At 42.3% G+C, this 12,326-nt stretch overlaps 1 protein-coding gene across 1 annotated transcript in view; it reads right to left on the reverse strand.

The window, feature by feature from the left end:
* Positions 1-12,326, reverse strand: part of CCDC38 (coiled-coil domain containing 38) — a 54,734-nt gene that overhangs the window by 12,058 nt on the left and 30,350 nt on the right. The window contains exons 8-11 of the mRNA XM_065413345.1: positions 9,383-9,494; positions 8,029-8,092; positions 7,499-7,650; positions 1,384-1,519 (exon numbers count right to left, since the gene is read on the reverse strand). Coding sequence (XP_065269417.1) covers positions 1,384-1,519; positions 7,499-7,650; positions 8,029-8,092; positions 9,383-9,494 — 464 coding nt within the window. The remainder of the gene's footprint in view (positions 1-1,383; positions 1,520-7,498; positions 7,651-8,028; positions 8,093-9,382; positions 9,495-12,326) is intronic.

Genomic DNA, 12,326 nt, shown 5'->3' on the forward strand with positions numbered 1-12,326 from the left:
TGTTAATAAAAAAACCTAGGAAATTCACTGACAAAACTTTGTGAACACACAGAGTTAAGATTTCCTGGTGGTATCTCATGCTCTTTGTCAGAGTCGCTGGGTGGCCGGCTGAGGCAGGAGCAGAGGTTGGCCAGGGGCTGGCTCGTGTGGAAACCCTTATACACATGATGCCCTCTAACACTGTACTTTCACTTACCCATCATCAAACCACCCTAACTACTGACAAGCCCCATGGCATGAAGATCCCTGTGTCCCACTAGTGACACAACCTACACAACACTGTGCTGAAATGAGGCATATTGGATCTCTCAATGTACAGATGCACCTCTTTCCTTTGATCACACACATGGGGGCCAGGTAGAAGGGATCACCCTCACAGCAGCATACCCTCTAGATTGCAGTTTATCACAATCACAGCTCTTCCACGCTGCTCCAGATAATCTCTCCACCATTCAATACAGCTAACACAGTGAATGCAGTGGGAGTGCAGGCAGTTAATTCCTAGTGTCTATTACCAACTTCCGGGGGGCAGAGTTAAGGTTACATGGGCCTGTAATTTAACACTTCATTTACTGGTTTTCAGAAGTTTGAATTTTGCTTGTTGAATTAAACTTTCTGGAAGAGTACGATATATCACCAGACATCTTTAACTCGGTGTTAACAAAGTTTTTTGTCAGTGAATCAGCATTATTATTATCCAAACATGCATTTATTTACATATGTTCAATTCCTGAAAATAGACTGTGAACAGAATGGATTTTGGAAGCGAGGTATCACAATTCAGGTTTGCACTGAGAATAAAGCAAAGATTTATGTTACTGGATCTTCTTGATCTCTGTGTATCTTCCTCTAGCACAACCTATATGATATTTTTATTGCAGACTCAGACCCCCGTCCCAACCCCAGGGACTATGACTCATATTTATATGAAGTAATTGCACAATTGCATAAAATGTATGTTACATTCATCTATCTTTGTGCTCAAATACTTGAAGTATGTAGTCTAAGGGAAAAAAATATAGTCTCAGATTATCCCTTTCCCCCCACAATGTTACCTAGTCAGATTTACTGTACCATATCTAGAAAGAAAAAATTGCTGACTTCTACATCAGCAACTTGAATAGCTGCAGATAGTAAATGAAGTAATAATAATAATGAAGTATTAGACACTGCACAACTGATGCTGTTATCTAAACAGGAACAGATTAGGAGAGAGGGGAGGAACCACATGGAATACTTTATGCTACTATTTATTTCAAGGCATAAGAAAATCCCCATTTCAGCACTTCTTCTTTTTCCTCTGTGATAAGAATAAGATTTTTTTAAAGATGTAATTGCAAAATTTGTTCTCTTGATATAAAACGTGTTTTGCAAAAGAATTACCTGGATTTCTGGATTAAACTCTCCAAAAGAAAACATTTTAGCTCTTAGTGCCAAATCTGTGCGTTTTTCCTCTTCATTGATGCAGGCAGCTTTAAGAATTTCTTTATGTCCTACAACAACACTTACTTTTTCATCTCTGTGGGGAAAAAGAGATCTAGATTTTAGTCATATATTCTGTGGATTCATTTTGTTGTGAAGTAACTACCACTCAGCAGTTTAAAATGTTCTTTTTAGACAACTGCTAACATTGCCGGCCCACAACATTTTGGCACCTGAGGCGGGGAGCTCAAATGACATCCCCATGCCCCCTTGCTTGGGCCAAAACTTTGAAAGGTCTCAATTCTGCCTTTTTCCTGTTCTACTCTTCTCATGGTACTGCTCTGATACCTACCCCAATAAAGGAGAACTAACAACTTAAAATGCCTTGTTCAAAAATTTTAAGTAACACTTAACTTTCAAACGCCTGAACAGCAAATGTAACTTTTCTTGTCTGCATAGTAAACATTGGCATTTTTATCTGTTTGAATAATCAAAGTAGTGCTTTCCCATGCCTTCTTGTTTGCAAAGATTTGAACTGCTTCCTGCTGAAGGTCCACAGTCTGGGCCAGCTCATGGTCTATTGAGATGGTCGCAAGGCCGACCAGCCTCTCCTGTGTCATTGTGGAGCGTAGATGTGTTTTTATTAACTTCAGCTTGGAGAAGCTGCTTTCTCCACTGGCAACTGTTACAGGAAGTGTTAAACATATGCGCAGAGCAACAAAAGCATTTGGAAAGAGGGTGGTCATCATATTTGTGCACATATATTCCAGAACAGCCTTTGGAGTTGATCCTGCTAAAATGTATCTTGAAAGGGCTTTCAGTTCATCACCTAAATCACTCGCATCAATATCGCTCATGTTATCATGTGTCAACACTGTCTCTAGTGCCCTGCATTGCTGGTGTAGGTCTTCTTCAGGTAGAGTGAGGAGTTTTGGAGTATCATACAACCTCCCAAATATACTGCTGTGTTCCTTGAGCTGCATGAAACGTTCTTCAACTGACTGTATTGCACAATCTAGCACCGGGTTAAAGAATTCAACTTTGAATTGTTGTTTGGGGTCTCTGATGGGATTATCCCATGCCTCATAATCAAAATGTCTTCTTCTTCAGTGACTCTTGTATTCTTGAATGGGTGGGAAAATAGCTTCAGTGTGAGGTTCCTCTGTCAACTTTTGTGCACTCTTCAGAACATTTTGAAATCCCTCATCTGACCGGTAAGACTGTAGGTATGACTTTGCTTTGTCCGGTTGTTCGATTGCTCCAGATATATCAAGGTGAACACTTTGGAGTCTCTTGCTTACAACATTTATTTCAAACAGTATGTCATGCCAGAACACTAAGCCACACAGAAATTTGAAGTTACGTATGTTTCTGGTGATTCCATTTCCCTCTGCCAATGTTCTCCCATGAACAGTTCCTGTCATAGCATTATCCTCCATAATGGCAACTATGGCATCATCTATCTTTCCAATTTGGTGTTTGATAGGCTTTATCGCCTCCACTCGACTTTCCCATCGTGTGGCACTCAGTGGTTTCAGTGTCAGAGAGGATATTCCCAGATGTTGCTTCAAAATTTGCCATTGATGCAGAGAAAAATACATAGATGCTTCGAATTACATTAAAAAACTCAGCAGCCTCACTAGAAACTGAGGCTGCATCACTGACCACCAAGTTCAATTAATGAGATCTGCACGGGACAAAAAATGCTCGAGGGTTTAACTCTTGGATCCGTGTCTGCACTCCTCTGTTCTTTCCTCTCATGTTGGCACCATTATCGTAGCCCTGACCTCTCATGTCAGCTATCGCAATTCCCGTATCTTCCAGCTTTTTAAGAAGCACATTTGTCATACCAGCTCCTGTAGTATCACCAATGTCAATAAATTCTAGAAAATGTCCTCTGACAGTTACCATTGCAGGGACATTTTCACTAGGTTCTGTTGTTGTTACAAAACGCACCATTAAAGTAATTTGTTCCGCATGGCTGATGTCAGGTGTGCAGTCCAGAATAACAGAGTAATATCTTGCTGACTTCAGATCTGCCACAATCTTCTGTTTGACTTTTGTTGCCAGTAACTGTATGATCTCATTTTGAATTGTTTTTCCAAGGTAGTGGTGTGTGTACATTTCTTAGGTGGTGACTCTTCTTAGATGCTCCTGGAGTACAGCATCAAACTCAGCCATCAGCTCCACAATTTTAAGGAAGTTTCCATTGTTTGGCACATACAGCTGATCTGAAGTGCCACACAGTGCTAGGTTTTGGGTAGCAAGCATTCTCACAATGGCAATGAGCCTTTTCAGAACATTTTGCCAGTAAAGAGACTCTGATGCAATCTTCTCTTGATGCTGATCATCTATGGTGGCCTTTAACCTTAGTCTCATCTCAAGCTCTTTCCACCTATGGAAGCTCTCTGGTGATTTGCTGCCTTCTCATGGCATGCCAGATTTCTAGCCAGATTTTTCCAGTCCTTTGTTCCTGTAGAACCCAATGTGGCTGGAACATTAGACTGGAAGAGTTTGCAACAAAAACAGTATGCAGCATTCTGGGTTTTTGAGTACATAAGCCATGGACTCTCCACTTTGTCACCATTGGGGATTTCATGCCAGTAATGTGTTAGATGGTAACTTCTATTTTCATTATCTTTGGGGAACATGAAGTTTTTCACTTGCTGTGGCCCATGGAGTACAAGGAAGTCCCTCAGGCTACTGCTCAAGTGGGTCCACAGTCCTGGATCATCTAGATTTAAGGAACTAAACTCAGCAGCAGCTGTTTCTTGCGCCTCCAACACACTCTTCTCTGATCTATACTTTTCTTCAGGAATGTACATGGTTACATCCATTTGAGATGGAGATGTGGATGCTGCAGTAGCTGCCAGGTCATCTGCACTCTGACTAACTGGTAGATCAGGCATCTCCTCACCACTCACATCCTCATTGGGGCCGGAAGGTTCACCGCGAACATTTGTGTCTATGTATCTCAGGAGAGCTCCTTCCTGCTTAGATAGAAAAGCTTCCTTTGCTTTCTTTCTGTTTCTGAATGCTGCCCCAAAGGGGCGTTTTCTTCTTTCACTCACGACTGCTGTTCTGTGCCAGCTATAGTGGCTCTCAACACTCAATTGAAGGGGACAAATAAGCAGGCTGGTAGCAGGGCCTGAGTGAGGGAAGATATCAGCGTCTTACGGGCCTAACTGGCTCCTACTACTTCAGTTGACTGCCTGTTCTCCTCAAGTGGGTTCAGGGAAGCTGCAGGAAACAGGAAGCTCCCTGAGCAGGGCCGGCTCCAGGCACCAGCCCACCAAGCATGTGCTTGGGGCGGCGCCTGGAGGGGGGCGGCGCGGCGGGGCGCTCCGGCCCGAGAGCGGGGCCGCGACTGGGCTCGCCGCCCTCCCTGCGGCGCTCCGGCCGCCGGGGAGAGCGGAGCCGCAGCGGGCTCGCCGCCCTCCCCCGGCACTCCGGCCGGTCGGGGAGAGCGGGGCCCCGGCCAGGCTCGCCGCCCTCCTCCCGGCGCTGTGGCCGCCGGGGACAGCGGAGAGCCCCGGCCGGGCTTGCCGCCCTCCTCCCAGCGCTCTGGCCACCGGGGGCTCTCCGCCCTCCCCCTGGCGCTCTGGCCGCCGGGGAGAGCGGAGAGCCCCAGCCGGGCTCTCCGCCCTGCTCCCGGCGCTCTGGCCACCGGGGGCTCTCCGCCCTCCCCCCGGCGCTCTGGCCGCCGGGGAGAGCGGAGAGCCCCAGCCGGGCTCGCCGCCCTCCTCCCGGCGCTCTGGCCACCGGGGGCTCCCCGCCCTCCCCCCGGCGCTCTGGCCGCCGGGGAGAGCGGAGAGCCCCGGCCGGGCTCTCCGCCCTGCTCCCGGCGCTCTGGCCGCCGGGGAGAGCGGAGCCGCGGCGGGCTTGCTGCCCTCCCCCCGGCGCTCCGGCCGGTCGGGGATTGCGGGCCCGCGGCCGGGCTCGGCGCCCTCCCCTGCCGCAATGGGGGGTGGGGTGGGGTGGGGGCGGCCGGTGGCTTTTTTGCCTAGGGCGGCAAAAAAGCCAGAGCCGGCCCTGAGAAGCTGGTGTTAATCAGTCCAGGTTCCTGGGGGTGCTAGAGGGGTACATAAGAGGCTCCTCCTCTCTCTCCCTGCAGCTCCTGCTGCTTTCTGTTATTCCCTCTCATCTTTTGTCCTGCCTGCCTGTTATGTCTCTTGTGCCCTCCTTCCTCCAGCACAGCACTCCACCATCTCTGTGCATCTTGAGCAGAGAGAATACATATGCACCAGCAGCAGACACAATTTTCTACACTCTGGGTCCTAGTGGCGCCCCCCCCTCACAGTCTGGCACCTGAGGTGGCTGCCTCAGTTCGCCTCATGGTAAGGCCAGCCCTGACTGCTAATATCTTAGAAACTGGCTATTCTAAGAAAAGGAAGACTTCAAAGCTCCAAGTCTAAACAATAAATCAGTTTACCTCTTGTATGGGGAAAGAAAATGACAGGAATTCTTTTTTCATATAAGTTAACATTTGAAAGCATTCTAGGCAGCTAGAACAAATCTTGGCATTATTTAAACTTCACTACAGTGACTGTCATCAGTCATTATCAATTGATACTATAACAAATAAGCATTATGCACTGTAGAAATTAGGCAATTAAATAGAGAAAATGAACAAAAATGGATTTTAAAAACTTTGACATTAATTAAAAAATAAAACACAAATAAGCTGTGCATTTGTGAAAGGATATTAACACAGCTCACGTGCACCATTAGACAGAAGGCCATAAGGCATCTGTGAAGTAATATCTGCAGCTCACAAAGTAGCTTTCCTCCTAAAGTGCATACAAAATAATATATAGGTGTCACTTCACCTTGCTGTGGGTTGGAACACAAAAGCTATTTAACAGCACTCAGACACATTACACAACCCAGTGGGGCAGGAAGTGAAGAAGAATCTCTTATCCAGCTCAAAATGGGAATGTAAGTAAAGTAATTTTAATTACCCATGTTGAAATTTAGCAAAAGTGCCATAACCACCACACTGTCTAAAGTGGATCCTGATTGCAAAAGGGATGGGGGCATGGCCCTGACTCCTCCTGCTCCCCCTGTAGGTTGAGGTGTATTCCCACAGTCTGTTGAATGGGCCGGGAGGAGGAGGAGGAAAAGAGCCTCCTTGTGCCCTTCTGTAGGAATATAGGCCCTCATTAGATTTGAGTGAATTATGGTTTTAAATTGAGTTGGGATATTAGCATGCACGAAAGGCAGAAAGCCTGTGACCAAAAAGAATGAGATCATGAAAAAAGAAGAGGAGTTGTGTTAAACTTGTAGTGAAACTTCAAAATACCTGTGTTATCTTATTTAAGGTTTGGGCTGAAGTAATAGAAATAAAACATGGTTAATTGGGTACCAGGTGCATTACATAATTGGCAACATAAGAAACTGCTTCACCTGGCCTTAGCTAAAGTCTGAGACTTGGCAATGACATCACTTGTTTGTTAAGTGGGGTATACAAAAAATAAACTCTGAAAGGGTTCATTGCTAATCCCTGCCTGACCATGTTGGAGCTGACCAATATGTGTCAAAGCACCCCTTGGTTTAGCCCATTTGTAAGTGTTCTGTTAGAGCTTGGATGTAGTAAACTGCTTACTAGTTAGGCTTTTTAGGCATGTTTAGAGCAATTGTATAAATACCATTCAGCCTTTGTATTTCATAAAGGAATTTATGGTTAAATGAGTGTCGTGGTAATATCCTGCATAAATAATAATCCCAGCATCTTCTCCTCCACTCCGTCACACTAGGCCAGGGATTATATGGACCTTACTAATTACAAATGGGACATACACAACATGGAGCATATTTGTCTCCCCAGTCTATCTCTTTGCCACCCAAAAATGCCAAGCTTGTGTAGTGAAACTGCTATTTTCTGTTATGTATCTACCTTATTCAGAAATTGTGCTCCTTCAAAATACCTTATGAGCCATACTTAAAGCATGACTATGTTGAAAATGTCTCTGCTTTGCTGTTCAGGGAATAGGTCAGGTAATCAAAATATCCAGCGGTGAAGAGGTACCAACTAGCTTCTGAACTACATATTGCTCTCTCTAGTTCAATAACTTACAGTTTTGCCTTTATAATTTTTGCCATCTGCTCAAGTTCATCCATAGTTTCATCTAAGTCTTGGTTATTTTGGATCAATGCAAGATTTTGTTCCTCTAGCTCTGTGAAGATCTGAAGTAACTGTTTTGGATCTGTGAAATATATTTCTGGCACCTAAGATAGAGGAAAGAAAGATACATAGCATCTACTTGAAGAGGAGCTACACATATGTTAGGTAACTTCAGTTTTGCTGCAAATAATTCTTTCTAAAATTTAAAACAACAGAAAAATGTTAATGACATGTACAGGGGGAATCTTAAGGGGCTGATTAAGAATGGTCTGTGGCTGATTTGAGCTGTTGTTGTGATGCAAAGCTGCTGGAGCAGAGCTGAGAACCTGGCCAATGGCTTGAACATGTGCAACCAAGTACACAATCTAGCCCAGAATTTCTGCAGTTTTTGCATAAGAAAAATCAAGTCATTAAAAGTAAAAAATAAATAAATCTCATTTTCCAGAGGACACATGTTCAATCGAGAAGTATAGTTTCATTACCATATCTGTGTCCAAGTCTTTCAAGGAATCTTCATGAATTGCACAATCACTTTCGCTTTCCCATCTGATATAAAAGGGAAGGAGAAAAGGAGTCAGTTCCTGGTTTCTAAGCCTAAAATCCCAATCCTACAAGAGCTTTCTGATTTCAGTGTGTGGAAAGGGAACTCCCATCATTGCAAAAGATGTTTTCAGCTCTTTGAAGACTTAGGCCTTAGTCTTCTCCACATATGCACAATAGTCTTGTTTTCTCAACAACAAGAAAGCATGCAGTGGAGAGAAGGTAGGAACTGAAGCTTTAACCAACAGGATTAAATTTGATTTTATAAAGCAACTCTCACACCCATTCCTGCAAGGAAACTATTTCAATGCACTGTCCTGTACTTACAGATTCTTCAGGACTCTATTGTACCTACAAGAATAGTTTCTGCCCTTTTCAATAATAGCTGCTTTATAAGTGTTTCACAAAGTTGCGTGTTATACACAGGTATTAATGGACTGTGTAGGCAAACCGAGCAATCATTGTGAGCTCAATAGCTCACATGCTGCCTTGGATATATCTATTTTTTTAAATTGGGACAGCCCTTCAGCAGGTTCCAGCACATAATCAAGGGCAGAAACATGGCAAAACGGATGGGCAAAACAGACGTCTATCTGCAAAGAAAAACAACATTAACTAAAAGAGGATGAAAAGGACAGTTAACTATACGATGCTAAATTACAGTTCTCAATTCCCTCCAACTCTGCTCCCCTTTGTTTCTCCCAGTCCTCTTGTCTTTCTACTCCACTGCTCTGTAACCAGTGCTGCACCTCCTGTGGGAGCCCCTCAGCCAAGCCTAACTGTGAGCTTTCAGCCACAAGACAGTTAATTTAGCTGTCCCATCACAGGCACCTTCACCTGATACTGGTCTGGCTCCAGATGTTCACTGACAAAATTTTCATTCAGTCATCATACTTCTCCTGGTGTGAATAATCACAACAAACTCTTGGGCCTTCATCCACAAGTCACCTTAATACTAAGTTGTTGATTTAAAGTTGCTAGCATCGATGATTGTTAAATCCTTCTATCTACCAGATGTCAATGCTCAGAACAGAGGCTGACCTGGGGGCAGAGGATCACATAAATGTGGATCCTTCTAGTTGGCTTTGGCCATTGGTACCACTACCAAATCACTAACACTATGGAGGTGGGAGAATTATTGATAAACTTCCTTACTATGGTATGTAGGTATCTGTTATAATTGCATTTCTTATTTTCATTTGCTCTCTTACTTGATATATTTTCTTCTTATTGTACACAGGAAGATGGAGAAAGCAAACTGAGAATGGAGAAAGCAAATTTTGTCTGATACTATACCTTGATGTTGTCTTTTTTTTATCAGTCAAGATGGATTTGCACTCACTTAACATTTTCACTTCTTCACCCAAGTCTGCTTCTGTGAGCTTTCTAGAAGACCTGCGTTCATTTTCTTCAAAATGTGAAGAGATAAAAGGATAAAATTGAAAGTAAATATGTATCCAAATTATAATATTATTCATCTATATGAACATGAACTTACACACTAAGGGGTATATTCTTATCTTGATCCTTGGAATGTTACCAGCAATGGTCTCCAGACGTTAAGAAGGTGTATTTTACCAGTTTGTCTATAACTATCATATAGTTTCTTTCTAAATATATATTAGATAAATACAAAGAAATCCTGTTTTCATAACTTGTAAATGAAACCAATGTTATTTTAAGGCTTTTGAATAATAACAACTTCTTACCCACTTTATAAAAGTCATTTGTGATGTGTTTTCCTTGCTTTGGACTTGAGGCACCAAGAAATTTTTCCTCTGTGCTATGATTCAGTTTCTTTTTTCAGTGCCTAGCAGTGAAGCAGCTAAACTTCACCTCCATCTATATGTAGCTCTCTAATCAATACATGTTGATATTCATCTCATTATACTTATTTTACAGATGTCTTCAGTGAGGAACAGAGTATTTAAGTGCTTTGCCCATGGCCACATAGTGAGTCAGTAGCAGAGCTATGTAATCTAGAGTTCATAGCTTTTAAGGCCAGAAAGGACCATTAGATTATCTAGCCTGACCTCCTATATGTCACAGGCCATTGAATTTCACCCACTTACCCCTGCATTGAGCTCAATAGCTTGTGAGGGACTAAAGCATATCTTACAAAAAGATGGTTCTATTCACCAGTGGATTGCTTTAGCCGCTAGAGAACATTATCAAGTAACTCTTCAGTTACAATACTTTTAACTAACTATTCAGTCATATTTCAGAGTAGCAGCCGTGTTAGTCTGTATCCGCAAAAAGAACAGGTACTCCTGTTCTTTATTCAGTCACAAGTTTTCTTCATATTAACTTTCTATTATAATTTTTATAAAATATCAGAACCCTGAAAAATACAGTAGAAAAGATATCTCATCCAAGTTCCATTTCATCATAAAACTTAAGTCTTGTCTGCACTGCATTTGCATAAGCAAATTATTTTGTATTATTATTTTCCATGGTGTTTTACCCTCTTTCGTTTTCCTTCTCTAGATATGGAAAGATGCAAAACTAAGTCCTAAAATGTTCACTTAGGTCTGATCTGGAAAATGGGTATACACATGCTTAATTTACCCAGGAGTAATCCCATTTACGTCAATGGGACTACCTGCAGGTGTAAAGTTAAGTGCATATTTAAGTCTTTACAGGTTTGGGGCGATACGCTGCAAAACAAGGAGCAGAGCATGGTCCAAAATAGGGATGTAGAGGTTCTAATTTTCCATTGTTTATTTGTATAATCACCATCTCTCATACATATGTTTTGTCAATGTAACCTAGGCCTATATTTTGTAAAAGTTTGCTCAGAAAGGGAAAATTCCATTGACATCTCATGTAACTCTTTGAAAAACTTAAAAAACTATCCTGGCCACACCTCCTACTTTTTCCTTCCTAGTTTTGGCTAAAGTTTTGAGTAAACATATTTGCATGTATTTGGAGAGGGTTCAGAAAAGAGCCACAAGAATGATTAAAGAATTGGAAAACATGCCTTATAGTGACAAACTCAAGGAGCTCAATCTGTTTAGCGTATCAAAAAGAAGGTTATGTGGTGACTTGATTCCAGTCTGTAAGTGTGATAGATTGACAAGATCCTGAACAAACCTTGCAGAATTAAGATAAACTTTACTGAATTAAGTTAAACCTTATTGAATTAGGGTTAACACTTTTGGAGTTCACGGCATAACAAGTGCAAATGTTTATGTACTATTGTGAAATTGTATGGAACTTCTTTAACAGAAAGACAAGATTAATGCAGTCCCTGGAAGGTATGAGGAAGTTCAAAGGTTTTTTTGGAACAATACTTCTGAAGTGGATTTCCTTAAGAAATATATTGAGGTGAAGGGAATGCAAATTCTCCCCCTACAAAGCCAACCTTTTGAAGATATGCCCTGGGGAGAGATTCTTTGTATACTAACTACCTGGTTCCGGAGACTCCAGTTCAAAGACCCGAACCATATAATAAGGGAACTGAACATGTTACGAGGGTGCTTGTTCTGTACTGAAGCTCTGAACTTATAACCACAAGGATGTCCCTAGGATGGGTATTAAAAGACTGCACTTGTCAGAACCCATGTGAGAGTTGGGACGAACTCTGGTAAGCTTATTACCATGCATGTATGTTCTCTTACTGTTTTTAATGTTTTGCCTGTAATGTTTCTTACCTTGAGAAAAATGGGTTTGCTTAGAAAATACTATGTGGTAACTTATATGTGTAGCAATTGCACTGTTCTCTGTCTTTGAAGAGAAAGCAAGCAAGCAATACTTTGCCTCAGTCTTTAATGAGGCTAATGAGGAGCTTACAGATAATGGTAGGATGACAAATGGGAATGAGGATATGGAGGTAGAAGCCAAACTCAAACAGCTTAATGGGACTAAATCGGGGGGGCCAGATAATCTTCATCCAAGAATATTAAAGGAACTGGCACATGAAATTGCAAGCCCATTAGCAAGAATTTTTAATGAATCAGTAAACTCAGGGGTTGTACCGTATGACTGGAGAATTGCTAACATAGTTCCTATTTTTAAGAAAGGGAAAAAAAGTGATCCGAGTAACTATAGGCCTGTTAGTTTGACATCTGTAGTATGCAAGGTCTTGGAAAAAAATTTGAAGGAGAAAGTAGTTAAGGACATTGAGGTCAATGGTAATTGGGACAAAATACAACATGGTTTTACAAAAGGTAGATAGTGCCAAACCAACCTGATCTCCTTCTTTGGGAAGGTAACAGATTTTTTAGACAAAGGAAACGCA

Source organism: Emys orbicularis, chromosome 1, assembly GCF_028017835.1.
Source record: "Emys orbicularis isolate rEmyOrb1 chromosome 1, rEmyOrb1.hap1, whole genome shotgun sequence".
Lineage (NCBI taxonomy): Eukaryota > Metazoa > Chordata > Testudines > Emydidae > Emys > Emys orbicularis.